The following is a 26,085-nucleotide window of genomic DNA, read 5'->3' as shown; positions in this document are numbered from 1 at the left end:
GCTACTGCATACTGCACATTGAATAATAACAAAAAAAACAACCAATTGTTATGTTGTGGATCATTTAAATGAATAACTTCTTTCACAGGTATTCCTAAAATATTGGCACACGGAACAACTCGACTCAATCCTTGATAACTTGATAGACCGTGTGATCACGTGTCAACGAATGGTTCGCGGACGAATGGCAAGGCGGCGTTATCACACCATTCTGGCGAAACGGCGAAAAGAAGTCAAAGAACAGCGGCAGATGTTTGAACTGATGCACCAATTTGGTGATCGATTTCATTCTGAATTGGTGAGGCTAGATAAACTTGACCAAAAGAAACAGGACAGCCGAAAACGAGAGGTAGGAATGTTAACATATACATTTATTTTTAAGGCAATATTGAATCTTCCACTCATCCACTCTTGGAGATGCAACGCAATGACGTACGGACAACACAAGCAATTTGACTAATCAGAAAGCGACAATTCGAATGATCCGGTAGTTTATGATTGTCCTGACAAATTTGAAAAAGGTTTAATACTTTTAATAAATAGACCTATTAATGCCCACGTCATCGCGTCAAATGACTTAATAAAAGTTAAAATAGATAAAATAAATAAGCTTCTTTTCATTTTGCTGATTTCAGATGTTGTATGGAGAGCTAAAGGTACGAACTGATCGCCATCGGGTAAATATTGAGAACAGGAAAGTAGCCCCAGTACCAGCAAGAAAACCAAAAAGATTGAGTTACGGCGAATTCGAAAGTCCGAATGTTAACAAAACAGACATAAAAACAAAGAAAAGTAAAATGCAAGAGGTAGGAAAACATTGATAATATTGATTGATACATGTATTTTTATAATTGATATATTGATTTATTGATATTATATTGTTGATTATTTTGATAGATGTTTGATATATTGATTAATTAATTGATATTGACTGATCAATATAATATTGATAAATGGATTTATTGATTGATATATTGATTGATTGACTGGTTTTTTTTTTCAGGAACTAACAGATGAAGTGTATTCACAAATTAACGACATAGATGATGATTGTTGGGCCAAAGTTTACTTCCTTGAGAAACATTGTAGACTGACTGAGTTTTGCATAAAATCACCCACATTGATTGTGGATGGATACCGATTTCAATACCCTGGCAGGTAAACATACTACCAAAGAACTTATAACAAAAGAATCTCCTGTTCTTCAATTTGCATTCAAAACACAGTATCGGAAGTACAGGGTTAAAAGGTCAAACTGGGCGACGCCATTTCACAGCATGGAGCAGTGCCCCCTCCAAACTAGGAAGTCAATTACTCTACCCCCTCTAGAGCATTAGCAGATCCCCTCTATGATTTTGACTTTCTAATTTGATGCGGGCGCCCTACTCCATGGCTCACAATGGCGCCACCCATAGCTCTATTCTATCCCACAATGCCTTTCGAAATTGTTACGCGCTTCGGACGAACAGGAGATTCTTGTGTTATAAGTTCTTTGATACTACTTGTATCTCTCTTAGAACATTTTACGTCATTCAGACATTACGCTTTCCACGATTCGTTTCAATATTTTCTGTTTTGGGCAGGATAGTTTGTTATTGTGCTAAAGTCTACATTTGTTTTCCTTTTAAATCTTTTTTTTTTATTTGGTTATCTTTTTATTTGGTTTATCAAGCCTTTTGGTCTTCTTGGTGGTCTTTTCACTTTCTTTTTAATTTTATATGTTTGTTTAATTGTTGTGTCATCCGGTAATTACCACTTATAGCATATAGACTTATAGCATATTACTTCTTTCCCTTTTCAGGGAATTTATTGGTTCAAAATATATTGGCCTTTGGCCCTAATACAAACAAATAAAAATTAACTATAACTTAAGATAATGGTTTCTTCTTTCAAAAGCAAAGTAGACGTATTTTCCTAAATTATAAGTAAAATTTGTGTTGGAAAGTAATAAACAAAGCTTATTAATAGAAGGAAAAACACGAATAAATCTTGGAATAAAACTTTTTCTTAAATCATTGTAAAATGTGCATTGCAAAATAAAATGATATTCATCCTCAACAATGTTCTTTTTACATAATTTACACGTTCTCTTATATCTTTCTACACCCTCCCATCTGCCCTTTTCAATTTCTAGCTCTAATATCCCTAAACGTAACTTAGTTAATATTCTTCTTTGTTTAAAATTAATGATGTTGGTCAAGTGATAACTTAAACATATTTCTTTTTTATAAAGAGAAAAGAGCCTTAACTTATTATGTAAACTAAATTTTTGAATGCATTTTTGTTTTTCAATATCACATAAGCGCAACTTAAATTCTCTCAAAAATAAACCTTTACTATTAACATATTGTTGTAACCATATATAACCAAAACCAGTAGAAAAGAGTAAGTGTTTGACCTGTTGTGCCCAACAATTCTCATTACGGTTAACTTTTCTAAGTTGAAATTCATAACACTTAAAAATGAATCTGTCATGATCTAAAGTAATAATGTGTAACCAAAATCTTATAACTGTAACTAAACAATCCACAGAAAGTGGTAATCTACCTAACTCAGAAGTAACAGCGGCATTTGGTGCATTTTTTCCAACTTGCAATAAATATCTACAAAATTTAGTATGTGTTTTTTCTATAATGTTTGTGCTATCTGACATTCCCCAGATTTCGCTTCCATACGTTAAAATAGGAAGTATTTTCACATCAAAGATATGGTTCCATGTATTAATTGGAAGAAAAGATAAGTTACGATAAATGAATGATTTTAAGCAGAATAAACTTTGATTTGCTTTTTGTTGATTATGTTGCATTGAGTTGTTCCATGCACCATTTGAACTAAAAATAACACCAAGATAATTATACGAATTAACAATTTTTAATTGAATATTTTTATACTTCCATTTTTCAATGTTCCTTAAATTGCGGCCATTTTTAAAAACCATAATTTTGGATTTTGTAGTGTTTACAGTAAGTTTCCAAGTATCACAATAAAGTTCAAGTTTATTTATTAATTTTTGGAGACCTTTCACCGTATCACTAACAAGCACTAAGTCATCTGCATAAAGAAGATGATTCATATGACAATCTCCAATTTGAATGAAATCGTTTACCTGATTAAGTATACCACTCAAATCATTAATGTAAATATTAAAGAGTAAAGACGACAACGGAGAACCTTGTTGTACTCCAATCGAACAATTAAAAGATGGACTAAGTTTGTTGCCAATTTTAACATGAGCAGATAAGTTTTGGTATAAGGAATTTATTATGTGTAACATTCTGCCTGAAACACCGATACATTTCAACTTATGTAGTAAAAGTGTATGATTTATAGAGTCAAAGGCACGTTTAAGATCAACAAAACAAACAAAAATCCTACCCCGCTTTTTATCTAAGTATTTAGAGATGAGGGTATCTAAAATGAATATATTATCTGTCGTTCTATATCCCTTACGAAAGCCTGCTTGTTCCTCATGAATTAACTTTTTACTATTTGTAAATTGTGTTAACCTAGAATTAAGAATATTTAAAAATATTTTTCCTAGGATTGGAATTAAAGAAATACCTCTATAATTTTCAGGTTTGTTTTTATCTCCATTTTTAAAAATTGGAACGATTAAGCTTGTTGCCCATTGTTTGGGAAATTTTTCAACTAAAAATATGGCGTTAAAAAGAATTTTTAAAATATCAAAAATAATGTTGGGGGCGTTTAGCAAAAATTCAAAATTCATTCCATCAATGCCGGGAGCTTTTCCACTATTTTGAGAATTAAATGCTTTTTTTATTTCATCCAACGTTATGTCGTGGTCTAAATAATCATCGTCTTCATTCTGTTGGCATTCTGTGATTTTTGGCAACTCAGCGCTACCAATAGACTCATCGTTTTTAAATAGGTTCTTAAAATGAATATAACATTGATTAATAGAAAGTTCGCAAGATAATTTCTGTTTTGTCTTCAACTTCATCCAAAACGTTTTGCTATCCTTTGTATTGAGTGAATCGATAATTTGTTTGCGTATTCTTTTATGAAAGTTATTTTTTTTGCATTTTAATAGCGATTTATATTGCTTTTTTATCTGAATATAATTATTTAAAAAAGGTTGAGTGCGCATAATTCTAAATCTCTTTAATGATTGTTTAACCTGCATTTTAAGGTTCTTACAATCTTTATCAAACCATTCGTTTCGTTTTGTAGAAGTTGAAGATTTACTTGTTTGTGTATACTTAATTCCTTTACATACGTATTCAAAAATTTTACATAAATGTGAAACTGCCTCATCAATTTTATTTTGAGAGATAGCATTCATAAAATCATTATCAATAGTTTCAATGATATCATGTTCCCATCTGACTTTGGATGCATTAATGTAACTGTTGGACCATTTGAACGTACTCTGGGTAAACGTGTCATCTTCATTGACAATCATTTTGGTGTGTTCTTTGTCTTTGAATTGAATACTAAAGGCAATTGGCATATGATCCGATTCAACACGGTCATCAATTCTTAAATAAGATATTAGTTTAAAGTTGTTTGAGTTAGTAAGAAGGTAATCACATACACTATGCACTATGCATATAGAAACACAGTTTTGGTTGTTTGACACAAAACTACCATGAATAGGAGCAATTACATAACAAGTGATACTTGTATTCGTCCTAACGATTATAAAAAGTAGGGATCTATGTATAAGTCTATTATATATGTATATGTCTGTAGCTAGCTTTTTCAGGTGCAACACACTTTGATTAATAACCCATAAATCATGTTGTTGATCTAGATAATCGGAAAAGGTGGTGCAGTCAATAGAATTATTTTAAATATGTTTAAGCATTTTTATTATATTATTTATTATATATTATCACTGTTAAATGCCCAACTGAGACAAGTTTACTTTAGGTTGGTCTTCATTTTATGCTTTGTATTAATTGTATGGCATTTGATGAAATAAATGTTTGTTGAATTTGAATTTGAAAATTGTCCTTAATTTTTTCAGGCTAGGTTTTGGTATTCTGCGAAACCCGTTACGGGACCAACAGACAGAGAAAGTGCGGGCACACATAGGGCGAGGAGTTCAACTAGAAGTAGACCAGGAAGGTAATGTTTGGGCAACAAGACTAGGAAAAAATGAAGTGTTTGTCAAAGGATGTTTTGAACCTCAGGATCATTGTCTTTCACCGGAACTGGTCGAGAATATGGGTCATTTAGAAGTGAATCAACCATTAAAGGTAATTATGTTTAGATTGCAGTAATTTATTATGGTTGATAATATTATGAATAGCGAAAACATAATCATAACAGAAATAACGTACATTGAACTTTTAATATTCTGTCTTAAGTCAACCGTTGATTCCTCTCAACTGAAGAGTACTTAAATGTAGCCTTAACCGTTTTAAAAGACTTCGTGTATCGTATAATAATACGGAAATAGAATAAGCTTAGTCGTTGAAGTTTCACAGCATGTAGAATATTCCTTAAGCTTGGTTCCCACTTGAACGCTAACGTTAGACGTAAAGTGCATCGCAACTAATTTGTCCAAACAATTTCAAATGGTCACTTGTGATTGGTCAATTCACCTGCGTTTCGCGTACCTTGTTGCGTTGCGAAGTGGGAATCAAGCTTAAAGATTTGGTCCCTGTAGAAGGCAACCAAATGACGTAGACGCAACGCAAACAAGTTGACCAATGATTTTTTTTATTTTATAAGATATTCGACATTCAAGAGTTCAAAGTTCAGCTGGCACTGGAAGCACGTAAAGAGAATGTTGACAGAGCACGGATCCGCCACTTATCGTCTGTTGCGCTGAGTTTTGTGAAAGACGCAGTTGAAGATACTAAAACGCCATGTTGGATTGTTCTTGTAGTGTTACCAGCAATGAGAATGGACAATATAAAAGGTATCAAGTGACGTCATATACAGTACTTTAGCAGCCTTGTATTTGTTTGATTATACACTTTACTAAACATTCAACAATCGTTAGCATTTATATAACGATCATTCATATTTTATTTCATTCATTTTAATACATTAATACAATGTTTTGTTTCAGTTCTTGAAGGCGCAACCGAAATTTTACAAATTTTCAGGAAAGCATCTGACATTGAAAGAAATCAAATGGGACGATCGGTAATAATAATATAATTTTTAATCAATTATATTTTGGTGCTTTTTTCGATAATTAAGCCTACTATTTGTTTATTTTCTTTTTTTTGTGCTCTTTTTCTGTGATTGGTTGTTGGCGTCATTAGTTAATACGTCGACTATGCCTATTATTGAAAACGTATTGATAATTGCGACGTTATTCTTTATCTAAGAAAGTAAATAAAACAACATTTAATACAATTCTTCTTATGATTGTTAGGCAAGTCGAATGTGGGCTAAAGGTAGTTCACGAGTAGCCAATGGGAACCGTGAAAACCCCGAAGGCCGTCGAGCTAGACTCCAGCAAGCAGAAGTTAACAGGATCAAGGGAGCTCCAGTCAAATACAGCTGGCAAACTTCTAACGAAAATAAGGCAAATGGTAGGACTATATCATTTTGAATTACGACCTGTTTATTAGGCGTCGAAACTCTCAAAGTACTAGTTAGAGTTCCAGTCAGTCTGCGCATGCTTATAATCTTATGAGAGAACGTTCCAATCATCTGCGCATGCTTAAACTTATGAGAGAACGTAAAGAGGTAACAACCTCTTATTAATGGTATATTTCTTCTTTTATTTAATTTGTTATTGTTATTTGCTATGCACCATTAATAGAAATAAATGTTTATGAATGAAAAAACTATCAGTGTTGTGATAGCTTCTCATCGCTTCCGGATAACGCCAAATCCTAAATCAGGATTTAATTTTTTCAGTCCCTCATACCAAGAACATGACACTAAAGATTACACATCTCAAGGCATTGACTTGCCTATTTATTTCATTAATTAATTGTTATTTTTATCATTAGCTGGACCACCACCGCAAAATGGGCTTTCTGTGATGGATTACGATGATGATAACGAATCGGTGTTGTATGGCAGCACGACCAACCAACCACCCGTTGAAAGAAAACGCACTGCATTGGATACCATTAATCGAAGGAGCAAAGGTTAGTAGTTTTGACTTAATATTAGTAAAAAGATAAATATTTTGGCACATATTGCGTTTCATACGTATACTACTTGAGCTCGTAAACTGGACTTAATCGAAACGCCGATTGGTAAACATAAAAAAGACAATAACTATACAGACTTGGGGATATAGTATCACCCAGCTTCGACTATTAAAGAATTCTCAACAAAAAAACTCTACCTAGGTAGTTGAATCATGGAGGTAAAAAATCTTTGCCCATGTATTTTAACATAAACGTTACGTTTATTCGTTTTAACCAATGCTATAAATATACCTTAATTGTTTCAACTAACTCTTCGTGGTGACGAGTTCAAATCTAGTTACAGTAAACATTTATTAATCATATCATTTATAACAAACAGAATAATGAACAAAGGAAAATGTAAAACAATGAGGTATGATTAAACTAATGTGAAAGATAAAGAGGCTCTCTATTGTCAGTATTATTGATAATGCACAGTGATATTATTTTCTATCGGTATTTATATTGTCAAACGTATTCTCAATACATTAAAATGAAATATAATATTAGTGTTACAGATACACATTTTCTATATAATTGAATTCTACATTATCTATTTATAAAATAAATTACTTTTAAATATGTTTTTGAGAGACATATTATATAATTTATAGCGATAAGTAAAACTAATGATAGACATTTCACTGTTTATTTTTCAACACATTGAAACTATCTTCATTTTTGTAGATAAACGCTTCTAAAGATATGAAAAATAATATTTTTAAAAGCATGCCATAGATAATAATTCGATACTATGTAATTTAGCTCAACTTACTTGTTGTATTATTAAATGTCCATTATGTTATGATGCTATATTACATCAACAAGAAATTGGATAAAAAGGTCAGGTGTGCGAAATAATAAGGATATTGTAATTGACGACAGGTTCATTAACTCAATGAATTACTTAAATACACTTTAGATATAAATCAAACTGCATAATGACAAATTCTATTAAATTTCTTCAAGGTGTAAAAATCAAAGATTTAAAAACATTACATGTTCGATGGTTGAATATAAGTAGTAAACAAATATATTTATATTTTATTAAGGACAAACGGTTAGAACCAACCAAGAGTAAAACAAAGTGGAAAACACATTTTGATATAGAGAACGATTGGTCACTGACATGGAAAAGGAAAATTAAAGATAATAATAAACTTAAACAATTAAACATAAAACTAATTCATTTATGATGGATTTAAGTATGTTTTTCCATTAGGCAAATTTATTCGCGCGATTCAAAAGACTGACTATGGTACTGCACATGCGTATCAATATGTTTATTTTCAAAGTACCCCTCCTTTGTGACTCTCCTATTCATGGAAACCCCCTATTTAGTAGACACCTATATTAAGGGTTATTTCTTGTGAACATGTACGGTATGTTTTACTATGGGACTCCCCTTCATAAAAGGACATTTTGTATGCCTACTTCGCAAATACAACTATTTGAAAAGAATTATTTTCTAAATGTCATGTAAAAGCAATGATGCCATCAATCATCAGTTATGTAATCATTTTTATATGAAGTTGATTTTGCCTTCAAACTATACGGTAATAAATCTGTAATTACGCGCACATTACGCGTTTCATCAGAAACTTTGTCTTGAAGCGCAAAGTTAAACAAAGGTGAGTCTGTGATGACATGTTCGCCACATTACACTAACTATTTTTTTTGGTAAATATTAATTAATACAAACGTTGAGAAGCAACTGTCAGTAATAGAGTTTTTTTGTATATTATGTGTTTATATATCTAACAGTACCCACACTCACAGTAATAAAGTTTATTTGTATATGTAAGTAAAAAATTTGCGATCCAAATTGCGACCAAAAATGGTTAATACGAATTAACAGTATTGTCAAAGTATTTCAATACTACTGTATATCTAAAGTTTTAAGTTTATTCCCCAAGGGCCCATAATTGTGAATGGTGTTGCGGCTTACGTCCTTGCGTTGCATCCTAGTGGGAACCAAGCTTAAAGCTACGTTCACAGTGAGGGCGGATTCCGGTCTGGTGGCCTCGGTGTGAATGTAGAAACAAGATTGCAGTTAAGCTTGGGGACGACAATAAATAGGGATACCTATCTTACTCTTTTACCTGTGTTGAATTCAGTCACCTTTCAAGTACGGTGCCAGAAGTTGATTGTGATTTGCTATAACAAAAGGGTTATTTAAGTTCGAATGATTCTTATAATTGAAATCCGAAATTCAAGAAAATATTTATAAACAAATTCCAACGCGACTGCAGACTTCTTGACTAATTAAAACATTGTAATATCAAGGCTTTAGTTATAAATCCTCTTACCATCATGTTTCAAAATGTTTCCAAAAATTACGCGTTTGTTTAATTTTCGCGATCGTTTAGTTTTCGAGTCGCTTTTATTTTGCGAACAATATCGAAATTGAATTTTTTTTTTGCTAAATAAATATTAGAATTGATTCAAAATAATACTTTATTATTATTTGGCTTTCAAAATGATTTTCTAAACCATACTTTTCTGTATAATCGTGTAGACAGAGCGTTTATTTTATTTCTTTGTGTCGTGTATATTGTAAATATTCTCTAAAATCTAAAAATGCAATGATGGACTTTTGTTTTGTTTTTCAGCTGTGTATCGGCATAGAAGCTTCAAACGTATCGATGCTAACGGAGATGGCACAGCCCCGCAAGAAAAACGTTTATGGGCTAGACACAACAATCGTTCAGAAATGGAGTTCTAAGCCCAGAATAAATTGAAATTGATTGTGACTGTTTATGCGATGGCTGTATAGACTCAACATGTAGCAGAATAAAGGAACATACTTCACTTTTGATCGATAAGCCATCCGCAATACCTTAACTCTTTAATACGATGTCGTTCATTGCTTAAATTCGTAGGCCTACTTATCACTTCGACGGATAAATTTTACTTACAGATATATAGCATTATTGCTATGAAATAAAATTTAGTTCCGCTATGTAAGCCTATAACGTCTTTATCTAAAAAAATTCCAGACTGAAACCCTTTACTTCTTCCCGCTTTGTACGCGTTATAAATATACATTAATGTTACATTATAATGTTGTATTTAGAATTATACGCTGCATTTTAACTTCCATTTTATTTGAATACTATAGTTTGTAATTTCTCTATGGTATAAAAGCACATTTATTTCTAGTGATCACTGCAGAGAGGTGGTCGTTACGTCATCCAGGTTTAGATAAAGTAATTAATATAATATTATATTTGGACATTTGCAATTGTACATATGCCTATATGCCTGTTTTGTCTCAACATTAATATATGATCTGTACTTATATTAAAGCGATCACAGCAAAGATGGCCGTGTGATGCTATATTCCAAGGTTAGATGATAATAATGGGCCTAATAATAGTTTTAAAACATATTGAGCATTTTGACAATTATAAATTGTTGATTGTTGGCATTGTAGACCTATGTGTTAACAATAAAATATAACAATTCGCGTGCTTATTAAATGGGTAATCGCAATATGACAAAGATGATATATCTCAATAGATTCCTTCGCCAAACCTTGAGCATACGACGCTTAAGCCCTTTTTTATTAGCAAATATTCGCGCGAATCGAACATACTGAGTAATAATTGGTTGCGCGTTTTTCTACGTCACAAAAGTAGACCTACTGTATATGAATACTACTACTAATATACACATGCGCATCAGTAAACAATTTCGATTCGCGTGAATAAATTCGTCTAATGGAAAACCGGCTTTACATCTTGGTTCCCACGCAACGATGACGTACGTACACGTTATTAGTATATTGCCCAATCACGACGATGAGAACGATCATCCAAATTGTCACCTCCTGTGATTGGTTAACTCACTTGTGTTGTTGAGCATGCGTACGTCCAGGTGGGAACCAAGCTTTAGTATTATAGAGATCAGTATGTGTTTTTTTTCCAATTCCGAATTATACAACAGAAGCTAATAACACGAGTTATTATTGAACAGTATATTTTTATACTTGTATCAAGGCTAGCCTTGACTGTACATAGGCCTACTTTTGTTTTTAATAAGAGTTAGATGCAAATTATATGAGGGTAAATCATCAGTTGATTTTAAGTACACAGCCTATCAACTTTATTTTAAAAGGTTTTTATATTTTAGACTATACAGTAATATAATACGTGTATTTTTATTTAATTTTTTAGTATTATATTTATTTCAATATCAATGATGGCCGGTTTGCTTATCGATAATTCAAATTATGTAAATCTAATGCACTCGTATTTTTTTTATTTTATTAACGGATGTCTTTATCATATTTCAAATTAAGTTTTTTTTTACAATGATTTATAACGCAAAGTGATTTGTGATGAAATTATATAATATAATCTTTTAATGTGTGTAAATATATAATTTTTGAAATATTACTACAATTAAGCACATCTGAAGACACGTCGTACTCGCTTTATCATTTCACTTTCTTTACTTAATTTAACTATCAACTGTATATTTGTGATTTATACTGACCATTTCGTACAATTCAAAATGCTATATATACAAAACTATGGTAAATTATTTAAAAGTAATCATTTTTATAAACATAAACTTGTATTTAAATCGTTTAAACTAATAGTATTTATGAAACCTTCGACAGTAATGCGACAATTTTATCAGCTTGTACGCGCGCGTTAAATTCATGTTTTGACTGACTGTATGTACTGTATTCATTATTATGATAATTGATAAGATTGTCCTCCGTGGGCCACTTGATTGTCGCTCTATGCCAATTGATTGTCACTCTATAGGCCACTTAATTGTCATCCTTAATTGTCACCCGTGGCTACTTGATTAGCCTAATGTAAGTATACAAATAATATCTCTAATCATATTTTATAATTAATAAAAATTCACACTCGTCACGGCTCCAAATTTCGTTCCGTGAAACGAAACAAGTGAGAATAAATTAATGTGTAACCGTTGTTCTGCGTGTTGGAAACTTACCGCCTTGATATCCAAATTATTAATTTTTTTTGTGTGCAAAACTAATTCATACCGTAATATTTATGGGAGTAGACCTAAGGGTACGATGTTGTATACGTTTATTTACTGTAGTGTGTGTGTATATTTTGATCAATTGTACATTTTTTACAAATAAATATTGAAATATTAAAGTATTATTGAGTTTCAGATAACATTGATTGATTGATTTGCTCGCTTATTGACTCGTTCGTTCATTCGTCCGTTCATTCGTTCGTTCATTTATTCGTTCGTTCGTTCATTCATCATTCATTCATTCATTGACTCGTTCGTTCATTCATTCGTTCATTCATTCTATACAGTTCCAATAGGATTTTACCATGGTTTTTGTGTTGTCATTTCCGTGTATATCTTACCATCTCTCAATGCCACCGTACATTACCTTAATGTATAGATCCGTGTCGGCTTTATTAATTTACAAAATTCAGCGACGCTAAGTTACTCGAAACGAAACGATAACTATGACGCGGATACTAATTGATTTGAGATAAACCTAACCGTAGTATTTCTAAGATTGTCTTACAGAAAAGAATTATGTTGTTTACAACGTAACCTAATTCTTTACCTACTTCTAGTTTCAAATAATTACACCAGTTGTAAACTATAGCATTGTGCAGATAAAACACTGATATTTAATGTGTTTCATTATCTACAATTCTTGCGAATATAGTAGCTGTCAATGGTATTTGTGTGCATCCCAATGTGTAACAGTTACAAAGCAAAAGAAATTAGCCGTGTGGCTCTTTGTGTGATTAAATCTGATATAGCCCAACGGGCATTTTCGGGCTATTTTTGGATAAAGTTGCTATCAATGCTGCTATTTGTGTGCATCCCAATGTGTAGGCTTAACAGTTACAATACAAAAGGAATTAGACGTGTGGCTCTTGACATGATTAACATTTTTATTATTATTTCTTTTCCCACATAAGTTGGGGACTCCTCATGAAACGTCACAAAATAAACATGAATATTCATTAGTCATATACATAAGGTGTGACGTAAGAATTGATCTAACACCAATTCACCAATGCAAACGTTTTCTGCCGAGCCGTCTGTTTAGTTGACCGGATTAGACTATGGAATTAGTATGTCGATGTATGGGGTTCGAATCCCATGAGCAACTTCTTTTTTTACTCTATAGTGAGAGAGAGATTATTTAGAGGGTTAGGTTTAGTTATAGTTAGGAAGTAGTTCGGCTATCTTTCACATAAGGGGTTTCCAACTTAAATCACGAAAAAATAATTCGCTCTCGGGCAACTTACAGGATAAAGTTGCTGTCATTTCTGTTTTAACATTGTAGTATACACATATAGGGACGATGTCTAACAACCTTTATCCTTGTTGATTTTCTCAAAATTAAATCCATTTTTTACCCTTCCTATTTGGTGTCCTCATGGATAAATTTACAGAAAACGACCCGGCAGCAATATGGATTATTGAATCTTGGCCATTCTACATAATCAGCCAAAGCCAAATAAAACCTTTTGTGGCTTTTCACGTGAATAAACTTTCTGCCCGGTCTAAAAGATAGATGTACCGTAAAGTTTCTCACGCCAAAAACTATCTGTACCGATATTTGGCAAGGACTGTTTTTTAGACTGAGACGCGATCTTTTACGTCGTGTCTCTGCCACACAAAAACAGAATTAACGACAATTGTATATAGCACGTCATTAGCTTTATCGGTATGATTATCCTGTATTTATGTCTATTATAAGTTTTGCGCAAATTACTTTGTTTAGCAATTAATGGTATTATACTGAGGATCATTGTCGAACATTAGTGTAACCTTCATAAGAGATGTCACGAGACAAAATGTCAGACTATAAACATGCTAGTGAATAACAACAAAAAGAAAGATTATTAATTCTACCTGAGAACCTTCCTAACGAACAATATTATTTGGAGAAAAGAGTTAGTGAGGAGTGGCAGTCAAAAATCATGGGAAAAGAAGACGATGCCTAAAAGCTTTGAAGGAGAAAAATGCAAAAATCTATAGAAGAGGCTAATTCGGAATTAAGTGTATAAGGGTCTGAAAACGATAATACCCACAATTAATGCTATTGTAATCTATATTAAGAGAGAAAGAGAGTTTTGTAGGTTGTCTGATATATAATGTATGCTATTACAATACACACATCTATTCATATGATCGAGGTATCAAAATGAAATTAATTGTACTGGGAATGCTACAAGTAAACCACCCCGGAGTGGGTATCTTTCACAGTCTCTCTCTCGTCGTTCTACTCATATCTAAGTATACTCGTGACCATTCTAATGAGGTGTCTCCATTCTTGCCGATCTTGAGCTTCATTGTAGCAACTGATTATTGGTCGGTTTGCAGCATCACTTATGCCATCAATCCAGCTGAGTCTCTGTCTTCCTCTTTTCCGTTTCCCCTCAACTTTCCCAAACATAATCATTTCCTCCATACTATCTCCATCCCGTCTGGCAATATGTCCAAAGTATTGTAGTTTTTGTTTTATAATAGATTCGATTAATGTGCGTTTCTTGCCTATTTCGTGCCTTACACTTTCATTAGTTCTTCTGGCAGTCTATGGAATACCTAGAAGCTTTCTCCAACACCACATCTTTCATAGTAGTACTTCATTAAAATGAGGAAAACTAATGGAATACCAATTTCCATTCACATGGGAAATCAAAATGAAACTGGAAAGGTTTTAAACTTTAAACTACTTTCTTCAAACACTGTAATAAGGAATACTAGGAACACCAATTTCCATTCATATGAGGTATCAAAATTAAATTAATTGTAGCCTACTGGGAAGGGTTTAAACTGCATGTAAACCAACTAGAGTGGATATCTTTCATAGATGACTATGGGAATACCAATTTCCATTCATATGAGGTATCAAAATTAAATTAATTGTAGCCTACTGGGAAGGGTTTAAACTGCATGTAAACCAACTAGAGTAGATATCTTTCATAGATGACTATGGGAATACCAATTTCCATTCATATGAGGTATCAAAATTAAATTAATTGTAGCCTACTGGGAAGGGTTTAAACTGCATGTAAACCAACTAGAGTGGATATCTTTCATAGATGACTATGGGAATACCAATTTCCATTCATATGAGGTATCAAAATGAATTCTAAACTACACGTAAACCATCCCGGGCACCCCGGAGTGGATATCTTTCCTAGTAGTACTTTGAAACACTGTAATAAGGAATAATAATAGGAATACCAATTTGAACCCCGACTACTTTTAAGTTTTAGTTATTTTCAAAATGTGCGTGAGTATCTTTATGTAAAATCCAAAATTAAGAAATGTTTGTAGTTCATTTTTCGATGTTCTTGTTTTTATATTCAATTAATAACTATCTAGGCTCTGTTAAATAATTACGTTGCAAGGCCAAATCCAGACAATCGAAAGCTTTTTATTTCATTGTCAAATAAGTTCAACAATGTAATTATTATTATTTTAAATTGTGACAATAAAGAGATATGTATATTTGTTATCCATTTTGTAACCAACGGGCTCCTCGCTGCTGACGATTGTGAATTGACATAACATAGGCCTATGTAAAAATTACACGTGACGTCATAAAAGATTTATCCAAAGGACGATACCCTTTTGTGACGTGTACCTTTAATTCTATTCAAAATGTCATTAATACAAAAGTGTAATTTTCCGAGGAAAAAAGCAATTTCAGCGCTTGATTTATTGTCATGTTTAAAAAAACACATTCAAAAAGACGACATTCTCTATTTGACGTATTGGGGAAGAATAACATATTAAATTACTAATGTTATGTGGACATGATGTATTAGAACGATCACCTTTGTCTTCTAAGACAGTCTATTTTAAGCGCTCCACAGTGCTAACTTTATTCAAATGCGAAAGCTAACTGCAGAATATATTCATACACATTGTTGATCACTGTACTGTAGAAAATCTACAAATCGTGACTTTTTTCTTAGCCTTTTTAAAGGATATTTAAAATTAAATGTCTATTTCTCACAATATAATCCTGGTAGGACAGTGTACATCATTACTTTCATAAAAATTACCGTAAATAAACAGTGAATGAAGACAGACAGGCAGACATCCTTTTCTAAAGCTCTGACTACACCATCAAACTAGTGTGACAAAAACAGTGTGATGTGCCCCCGCCCAAATATGGTGGTGATATGGGCACATCACATTTTTTGTCACATACTAGTTTGATAGTGTAGACAGAGCTTTAAACCAATATTCTTCTAAACTAAATATCACCATCACTATTTTTGTTCCCATTACTTTACAAACGTATTCATACTCATAACTTCTCTTCATCCATTTCCTAAAGGTCATGTCTACAGAATAAAACTAGTTTGACAAACAAATGCGACGTGCCCAAATATGGTAGAGATATCTCCAAATATGGTAGTGATACCCCAAATATGGCAGTGGTACGACATCATCGTGTCTATATATGGACACATCACATTTTTGTTCTCACATAAAGTTTGATTAAGTGTAGACAGAGATTAACATCATCCCTCACTTCTTGTATGACTTCCCGTCCATACACTCTTCATTTCATTTTTATTTCTGGGCCAGAATAAAGCTACTGTTTAGACCGTGACTCCAATATTAAAATCACAATAAATCAAAACAACTCATTATTATTATTATTGCTTTTTTATTTAACATTCTTGTTGAACTCAGGATTTCATGGGCAGTCACTCTGCAAACATAACATTCCTTTTCATATGAGTTGACCTCTCCAATAAAGAGTTGACCTCTCCAATAAAGAGTTGACCTGTCTAATGAATAATTGACCTCTCCAACGAATGATTGACCACTCGAATGAATGATTGACCTCTCCAATGAATAATTGATATCTCCAATATATGATTAACATCTCTAACGATAAAATTGACTCCTCAATTAAAAACATCCCATTAAACTGTATTAATTTATTTTATCTATAGGCACAACAGATGTAGACAAATTCGTTTGATCAAGTAATTTAGATGTATTTTATCTATCTATTATGTACAATAGTGTATAGATGAAACCTAACACAAGATTCAAAGCATCAACCAAATCATAATATCTTTGATGAATGAATGTCTTAATACAACAAGCTCATTTGAAGATGTTACACTCAATTAGGGTGTATTTCTATTGTTCTTTGATGCCGTTACATCTTATTCCAAACACTTTTTTCGGAGAATTCTTTTTCAACCTCATCAATATACGGTTTCAAATATCGTTTATCCTATAAAAAAAAAGTAGTAAAAGATAGAATAAATCGTCGTTAAAAAAATTTTTATTGTTAAAAAGGCAAAACTTCTAAAATCTGAACCATATCAATATTTTTTTCCATCTTTTAACAATGTTTAGTATTATATTATTATTGTAATGATTTTCTTAATTTATCTACTGTATTTGTCTTGTTAAAATGATGTCATGAGTGGCATTTATTAATTTCAACAATGCCTTAACTAGGTTGGTCCATCCAGTCAAAGCTAAAACTATGCCTAGTCTCAGAAATTCTAGTATTCTAACTGTGACTAATTTGGAACCATTTGAACTTTAAGAAATGTCTACAGACGAGTTTCAGGAGTTTTTATTTTAAATTTTTATTTAAAACATATTTATACAGGATAAAAACATATCATGTATAGATGTAGCACCTGTTTTACATATGGTACTGTTAATATAAAATAGAAGGTTAAAACATTCATAAAAACATTTTTTAAACTTGTAAAAATAGTAAAATAACAAATTAAGTCAAATATATGTAAATTATGATAAAAGGAGTGAAAATACAAAAAGAATAAAACAAATTTGTAAATGACTCAAGCACAGATAGTAACTGAAAACAGAGGCAATGAAATATTGTCAAAAGGGTGCAGGTCAGGGGCCGACTTGACTTAGGGCCTACTTGACTTTAGCCGAGAGTAGACGGTTTAGGGCCAGGTTGGATCGAAATTTCGAAAATACAGTCACTATATACCTCTTCAAACTTTGTCCACTGTTCTTTTGGTAAGACCCTATGCTTCCCTGTCAGATCAATAGCTCTTTTAATCCGGAACGTCCTTTCATTGTGATCCTGTTCCGGTAGTCTTCTCAATGCTTCTACAACAGCTGGGGTCAATCGTAGCGTGTCATCTCTACGCAGGCCTAAATTAATCAAATATAAAATGTTTTGATGTATTGTCCCCCAAAAGCATGAAAATAGTAAGTAGAAATAAAAAAAGACTTTGAATAGGTCATTTTGCAGTTTTAATAAAGTTGCATGAAAAAAATAAAATAGTTTGTAAATATACAAATATAAAATAAATGGTTAAATTCAACCAAAAACCTGTCGATGTTTTATATCCCTGGTAAAATAGTAGGACAAAGCCTAGTAATAGTAGCAAGTAAATGCAGAGCATGTTTCACTCAGCTACCTACCCAGTTGGTTGAAGGCTGAAAGATTGTAGAAGAACTTCCTAAAAGTTTGCAAAGCTCCTGAAAAATAATCATAAATAATAAGAAGTAATTAATAAAAATATAAAAAAAAATTATAAATAGTAGAGCTTTTGTGAGGTTAGGCCTAGTAGTAGGCACGTTATGTGTGACTGTAAGCGGGACTGTAAGACACAACACCTGGCTAGATTCCCCACCTGGCCTAGCCTAATATTAGGCCGTCTAGTAAGCATGGCTGGTCCTCTCTAGTTAGGCCCTAGTCTACCCGAGTTTATTAGAAGGCTAGTAGTAGGCTAGCGATAGTTGGGCCTAACTTGAATCAAAGTTAACTAAGCAGTAGGTTACCCTATAGTTAACTTTTTTTCATCGGCATTAATTATTTCATGAATTGAATAAATGAATTGAACATAATTACTGTAAAATATGAACGTTTTGAATGAGAATATTAAAGACGAATTTTATTTTCGCATACCTTGGTTAGCAGCCATTTTGTCGGTGATACCGGTGGACCCACTAACGTAGTGTGTTTTAGTAGAGTGGGCAGTGAAGGAATATAAAATTATTAATTAAAAATGTAATATATTATATTAAAGGTATAAATAAATTAATAAATTTTATTTATTGAAAATGAATATTGTAATGCCAAATAAGTTGTAGTTAGGCTGCTTCTTTTTGGTTTCAAAATTGTAATAACTTAGGTAGTCGGATCGTACATTCAACAAAAAGTTTATGTGTGTGTGTTTTTGTTTTGTGTGTGTTGTTTTAAAATATCAACAAGAATGACAACCACGCCAACAATTACCACTAGGTAATTAATAATATTACGTAATATAATTAGGTATTAAGATAGTTTATACAGACACATATATAGGGCCTAGGCAGACGACCAGGTCAGTCAGGAGGATTGTTTTGTTTTTGTTGTGTGCTGAATCAGAACCTAGTAGACTGTAGTCTGCATGCTGGAAGTGTCACATGATTCTGGCTTAGACCTGATAAACAGACAGCAGAAGGCCTAGCCTAGGTTCCTATTGTTTTATACTACCGGTCCTACTAAAACCTGCTGGGAGAATGCCTGAACAACCCGAGATACTGAAATAAACGCCCGAAGACCAAACAGATCAGAACAGTTGTATAATAATATTATATAGGCCTAGAGGCGTAGGCCTATTTATGTTTTTCGTGCACTCAGGAGGGGTTTTAGTAGGACCCTATCCATACTACTACTTTATATATGCACCAAAGACTGATGTCATCATCGCAATATAGAATGTGTAGTTAGGACCATACCGTACCATACCGTACCATTGATTGATTGATTGATTGAAATATATATTTATACTGGGTAACCTCTTCAGTCATGTCAAAGACTGGTCTCCCAGAGGGCCCAGTTGGTGATCAGTGGCTGTGATGTACTAATACACCGGGGTAACTCCCTACTCGTCTCGAAAGATGTACTAGGTTCTTTAAAGTGCACACGAGCAAGTTGTGTACACTGGACCTACGGTTTATAGTCCTTATCCGAAAAGACTCGTTCTACCACCAGAACCATGGAGTGAGTGAGCCTCGAACCCCTGCCGATGTTATGGCTACGTGATTACGGTTCCACTGTCTTAACCGCTCGGCCACTCACCCATTGGAGTTTTCGGCACTACTGTCTGTAATTTATTTTCCCATCCACTAACTAATTATTTCTGGTTTATATCATTTTTGTAGGGAAATAAAAAACACTGTAACCGGGATAGACATCAGTGTTCCGACCGTAAAAGAGAAGGTTGGCAGATTACTGACAGATGAAGAGTTTCAGGTCATTGTCATCACCAGTAATTCTATTTTCAAATCAGATTCTGATGAAAATGTCCAATTCATGGTTAGTCATCACATAGTTTTTAAATACATATTCCCAGAAGTTAACAATTCCGGGAGGTTTTCATTGTTAATAGATTTGACACGCTTTCAGACCTATTCCCTACAATTGTTTTATGTTTTGTAAAAATAATGCATATTACTTTAAATTAAATGTAAATTCTATGGTTAATTTATGATAAAAAGAGAAAACAAGTATACCAGAAATGTAGTTTGCGGCAAACTTTCTCAACCTCAGGTCTGAGGTATTCTTGCTGAAAAGTTTGACATATCATTATCACAGATGAACAAAAAATATCAATGTATTCCAGTTTATAACGGACCGCATTTACAATAAGACTTAAAAATATATTTTCCCCTAAAAAAATAATAAAAAATTTTTTTTTTAGGTATGCCATTTTAATGTCACATAATAGTTAGTTATTCACTTTTCACTTTGACCAAACAAAAATTGAATTGATACAAACATTATTTTTTTTAATATGTACAATAAGACTTAAGACTTTACAACTTTCTTTCTTCACATAAATCTTTTCATGATAACCAATATGGCTTCAGACCAAAACATTCTACTGATCTTGCAATCCTGGACATTCAAAGTAAAATCTCTAACGCCTTATCTAAAAACCACCATACTATTGGCTTATTTTTGGACTTGTCTAAAGCATTTGACACTATTAACCACACAATTCTTTTAACTAAACTTAGTCACTATGGAATCCGTGGAACTCCTCTATCTCTACTTTCTAACTATCTTCAAAACAGACAACAAATCACCTCTTTCGGCTCCTACTCCTCAGAAGTTCTTCCCATAACATGCGGTGTGCCCCAAGGATCAATTCTTGGTCCTCTACTTTTTCTCATCTATGTCAACGACATCATCAACGCTTCCTACTCTTTTGAATACGTCCTGTTTGCTGACGACACAAACATTTTTTCCTCCCATCCTGACTACAACACCTTAACTAGAATTTTTAATAAGGAAATAAAACATATATCTCACTGGCTTAAACTTAATAGACTCTCACTAAATATAAACAAAACTGAATATATACACTTTTCTCCAAATAGAACATGCAATGACAATCAAAACACAATCCATATAGAAAACACTCCTATCAAAAGGGTTACTTATTCTCAGTTCCTTGGTGTAACTATAGATGATAACTTAAACTGGAAAACCCATATAACAAATATAGCTAATAAAATTTCAAAAAACATCGGTGTCTTAAAAAAACTTAAATATATTCTACCCTCTAATATCCTCTTTTCTTTATATAACACATTAATTTTACCTTATCTATCCTATTGTAACATTGCTTGGGGAATTACAGATACTAAAAATAAAACTCTCTGTCCATGGGCTTCCACACATATTTCTAAATTAGACAAACTCTTTAAACTCCAAAAACGGGCTATTCGCATTTGTACCAATTCTCACTATATAGCCCACACAAAGTCCCTTTTCTTTAAACTTAATACCCTAAACATCTTCGATATTAACAAATTACAAATCGCCACATTCATGCACAGATATTCAAACAATCAACTTCCAAATATTTTCAAACATTTCTTCATCAAAAATAATGAATTTCACAACTACAATACAAGAAACGCCAACAATTACGCCACAATAAATTTAACCCATAACACAATCCGGAATTCTATCAAATACCATGGTCCTCTAGTATGGAATAATTTAAGTCAATCCTTACTAAATACTAATAACTTAAATACATTCAAATCCAAATATAAACAATTCCTTTTATCACAATACAGATCGTATTAATAAAACTTTTTCATCAAACTTTTTTTTTTGTCTCACCTCCTGCAAGTATATATGATAGTACATATACTATACCCTTTACGTTTGTCCTCTTGTTGTGTTTGTATTGTCCTGTAGCGTAATTGTGTATAAAAAAAATATAAAAAAAATATATATATATATATATATATATATATATATATAATATTATTTCTACTACTTTAATTAATATTTAATTATTGTCTATTGTAATTGATACAATTATTAGTGTATTTTGTACTGGTGAATCCAGGCTTAAAGCTCTATATTGAGCTTATTTGGTCTTTTCCAGGCTTTGCATTTTTTTATTTAATACTTATTATGTAAAAATATTAAGTTTGATGCATTGTGAAATAAAAACGAACGAACGAATGTACTTTTTTAAAATACTGTACTTTTTACAAATGTTGTTGATTTGGGTGTCAAGCTAGTGCTGAGGCAAGCATTGCTAAATGTGAGAATTAGACACAAGACACATTTGATATTCAGTGGCATTTTCGAGTTTCGCCTCTAGTAGTAAATTATATTGGCCATGACAGTTCTTTCATTTGATTGAACAATTATGGGTCATGTTTTTCAAAATAAGCGCACTATTTCACGTTCGAGAGCTTGTTTTGTTATATACAGTTGGTTGGAAGACCGAAGACACAACCTCCTCTCACAAACAACAACAATGCTTTGCTATCCGCCAGAATACCGGCGAATGACACAACCTCCCTTCCCAAACACCAATGCCGGCTACCGATGCAATTTTGCTCTGTTTGATGACGATGATTACATGATGATGTAGATTGAAAAAACAAATCAGATATGCAGACTGTACACTAATATCAGGGGCGGACACAGGGGTGTTGCCCCAGTTGCCCGGGCAACACCCTTAATTTCATAATAAATGTTTTTTCCTGCCACTAAATTAAAATTTAGATCCCATTTCATTATATATATTAACCATTAACGTTACAGAAGTCCAGGGTTGGAAAAGTCTATATGTAAATTGACTGACTGCAGCGTAAAGTTATAGGTGCACAATTTAACGGCGGTCAGCTTATTTTTTTGGATTGCTTGTGTGCGTCATGAGAAGATACAGTACGTGGAAAACCCCCGGTCATATAGGTCGTTGATTTGTCCTTAATTATTGCATTTTGCCGGGGATTCAACATCATTTAAGTATTAGTAGTGTAGTACCCCTATCTTCATTTCCCTATGTCCGTAATATTAGGCCGAATTTCTGTAGTAGGCCTAATTACGTACATTCAAAACTTTGAAATAACAGTGTAATTTATTTCTGCAAATTTCGATCATATTTTCTTTTCTTGAGTGTGGATTGAGCAACACTGTTGTACAGTATAGTGGATAAATGAAAATGAATTTTGGAAATTGTTGTTTTACTGACTTATTTAGCATTTATTTCAAAATAATAAAATTCAACGTTTTGCTCAATATATTTATAGCGGCAGCTTCATATTTTCTGTCTAACTTTTTAAAATTATTAATTGATAATGGCCTAGTAATTAATTTGTATTAATTGATTATAATTGCTAGAATAATATTACCTTACCGGAAGTAAGTTTGTGTGGGACTTTCCGACGTTCGCATTGAACGCAAAAATTGTTATCCTTAGTCGCGTGTTTTACCGGCGGAAAAATAGGCGGGATAAATACTGCTGTACTGTAGCCCGATAGATATAGAGTGTCATTTGCCGCGAAAACTAGAGGTGCCATTAATCGTGAATTTTACGTAAGAGTACCATTTCCGGTCACCTAGAGGTGGTGTCATTTTACAAAATTTGCTTCGCCACAGCCCCCACCATGGGGGCCTGTGCCGCAAATACTTGGTTTCTATTATGGCCCTGGACTCTTAGGCAACCTCCTTAAAATAGTCCTGCGACTGCCCTGAATATGTAAATAATGAATGTTTTATATTTGTGGAATGGTACAAATAATGCGAGGTTAGGGAGAATAATGAAAGATTATATTTCCACGAGACGACAAATGAATCACAGGAATGGCAGAGACATCTCTGGTATTGGTAATTTTGTATTTTTTTTCATATGCGAAAAGAATTTTTTTGTCCGCGAAAAAAGAAAAAAATAGTATTAAACGATCGTTAAATAGTGCGTACTATTGCATGCCATGTGACTCACAATCGTCCAATCAAATGACAGGAATTTATTTAGGTATTATATAAAGGCAACTAATGCATTATGTATTCTACAGGTTCCTAAAAGGTACAACCAATTTGAAGCACTTCACAAAGCTTTAGGAGAAAAGTACCCTGCTACCATCTTGCCCGACCTGCCAAAGAAATTACTAATGATGAAGGATAGTACACAGTCAGAAAGACGTATAGCATTCGATAAGCTTATGAAAGCCATAGCTCAAAATCCAAAGATATGCTTCAGTAGTATTGTGTTAACTTTTCTCGGTAAGTGATAATACACTTTTTCCTTCCTATCTTTCCTTTCTCTTTGTTTTTCGACAAACCTTTATTTAAAGAAATAAGCCTATCGCTCTCACTAACTTTTAAAGGTGCTTGATTTTTAAAGACAATTTAATCCCCACTAGTGGTGGAGGTACAGTATCTATACTAAGAGCTTAGGCCATATATAAATATTTTTGACATGTTATTAAGTTGACATTTCCTTCGAGTTTGTTCTAAATGTTTATATTCCCTCTCCCATATTTTTGCCTTTAACCTAAAATATTCAAAATGTTCGATTTCAGCTTCCATATTGTAAAAAAATTGTTATTTTATGTGACTGTAGGCAATCACGTTGTCTCTTTCCACCTACAACTACAGGTGGGTAGTTAAAGACATGATTTGTTGTGTATTAAAAACGACTTTATTTTAATCACGTAAAATGATATTCAATTTGAACTATCAAATAACAATGGAATCATTTTCTGGAATTAAAAATATGTGCTTATTTACATAATTTAACTAGAAAGCCACTCCGAGAGTGCATAAATTCGCCTACTGTAAAATTCTCTAAGATGTCTCCGGAAAAAAAAAATATATATATATTTGTGTGGGTCTTAATGCTGTTTGTGATTGAGGCTAATTTCACAATTAACAATAGCTTCAGTTGAATAACAATAGAACAGCAACGCGAAAATCAAACGAGTGAATTTAAAAAGAAATAGGTTTTTTAAACTACTCGCATCAAAAAACGTGCACATTAAATCAAATTATGTTTTAAAATTACAAATCACAAATTATAACTCATGCCTCTTGTACAAAAATGAAGTTTTTTGGACAAGTAGTTCTCGAGAAAATCTAATTTTAGTTTACTTGTTACCTTAAGACTGCTCACCGGCTTTTGAAAATTCTGTCCTATCTTTTAACACTAGCAGGTCTGAACATAATCTAAAAAGTGGTACAGAATTGGGACCGTGGTCCGGATTTTAACCAAAATTGGGCAGTGTCGTCCTTGCACCAGGAGACATGTATGGTAGTAATTAGGACTCATTCGAATCAAAATTGTGAGCGCTAGAGTGATGACAAACAAACACACACACACACAAACCGCACCAATCAACATAATTGGCCAATTTTCAATTTGGCCAAGTAACAAACACACGCTACCGATTGCATATACCTCCTTGGCGGAGGTAAATTATGATCTTGGTGAATGCATTAGTTAGATGATCATTAAATTAATTGAAAAAAAAATTAATTTAAACCCAAAATTTTCCTAGAACTAGAATGCCACTCTGAGAGTGCATACCTTTGCCTCTGTAAATTCTCCTAAATAAGATTTCCCTGAAAAAAAAAAATTATTTTTGTGTCTTAATACTGTAAGTGATTGGGCTAATTTCACTACAACCATGTGTATATGAATTTGGTGTAATG

The 26,085-nt window shown here is 32.8% G+C and overlaps 3 protein-coding genes across 5 annotated transcripts in view; 2 read left to right on the top strand and 1 right to left on the bottom strand.

The window, feature by feature from the left end:
* The window catches only part of LOC140059834 (myosin-IIIb-like), a 30,117-nt gene extending 17,825 nt beyond the window's left edge, over positions 1-12,292 (top strand). For both annotated transcript variants that reach the window (XM_072105782.1, XM_072105774.1), the window contains exons 18-26: positions 89-349; positions 636-806; positions 1,004-1,158; positions 4,991-5,222; positions 5,701-5,890; positions 6,044-6,120; positions 6,356-6,515; positions 6,942-7,082; positions 9,740-12,292. In XM_072105782.1, coding sequence (XP_071961883.1) covers positions 89-349; positions 636-806; positions 1,004-1,158; positions 4,991-5,222; positions 5,701-5,890; positions 6,044-6,120; positions 6,356-6,515; positions 6,942-7,082; positions 9,740-9,852 — 1,500 coding nt within the window. In that variant the 3' untranslated portion in view covers positions 9,853-12,292. The remainder of the gene's footprint in view (positions 1-88; positions 350-635; positions 807-1,003; positions 1,159-4,990; positions 5,223-5,700; positions 5,891-6,043; positions 6,121-6,355; positions 6,516-6,941; positions 7,083-9,739) is intronic.
* Positions 12,293-16,760: 4,468 nt separating this feature from the next.
* On the bottom strand, positions 16,761-19,082 carry LOC140059815 (cytochrome b-c1 complex subunit 7-like). The gene is made up of 4 exons (XM_072105750.1): positions 19,039-19,082; positions 18,552-18,608; positions 18,112-18,278; positions 16,761-17,370 (listed from the first exon to the last, which is right to left on the bottom strand). The coding sequence occupies exons 1-4, from the start codon at positions 19,052-19,054 to the stop codon at positions 17,293-17,295; spliced, it is 318 nt and encodes a 105-aa protein (XP_071961851.1). The 5' UTR covers positions 19,055-19,082; the 3' UTR covers positions 16,761-17,292.
* Positions 18,858-26,085, top strand: part of LOC140059802 (uncharacterized) — a 44,085-nt gene continuing 36,857 nt past the window's right edge. The window contains exons 1-3 of one of the 2 annotated variants that reach the window (XM_072105738.1): positions 18,858-18,902; positions 20,280-20,433; positions 24,450-24,657. In XM_072105738.1, coding sequence (XP_071961839.1) covers positions 20,431-20,433; positions 24,450-24,657 — 211 coding nt within the window. In that variant the 5' untranslated portion in view covers positions 18,858-18,902; positions 20,280-20,430. Of the gene's footprint in view, positions 18,903-19,297; positions 19,375-20,279; positions 20,434-24,449; positions 24,658-26,085 lie in introns of those variants that run through there. The other variant, XM_072105730.1, reaches the window with a different exon arrangement.

This window comes from Antedon mediterranea, chromosome 1 (assembly GCF_964355755.1).
Source record: "Antedon mediterranea chromosome 1, ecAntMedi1.1, whole genome shotgun sequence".
NCBI classification, from domain to species: domain Eukaryota; kingdom Metazoa; phylum Echinodermata; class Crinoidea; order Comatulida; family Antedonidae; genus Antedon; species Antedon mediterranea.
Note: the sequence above shows the minus strand (reverse complement) of the source record. Positions and strands in the feature narration are given on the sequence as shown.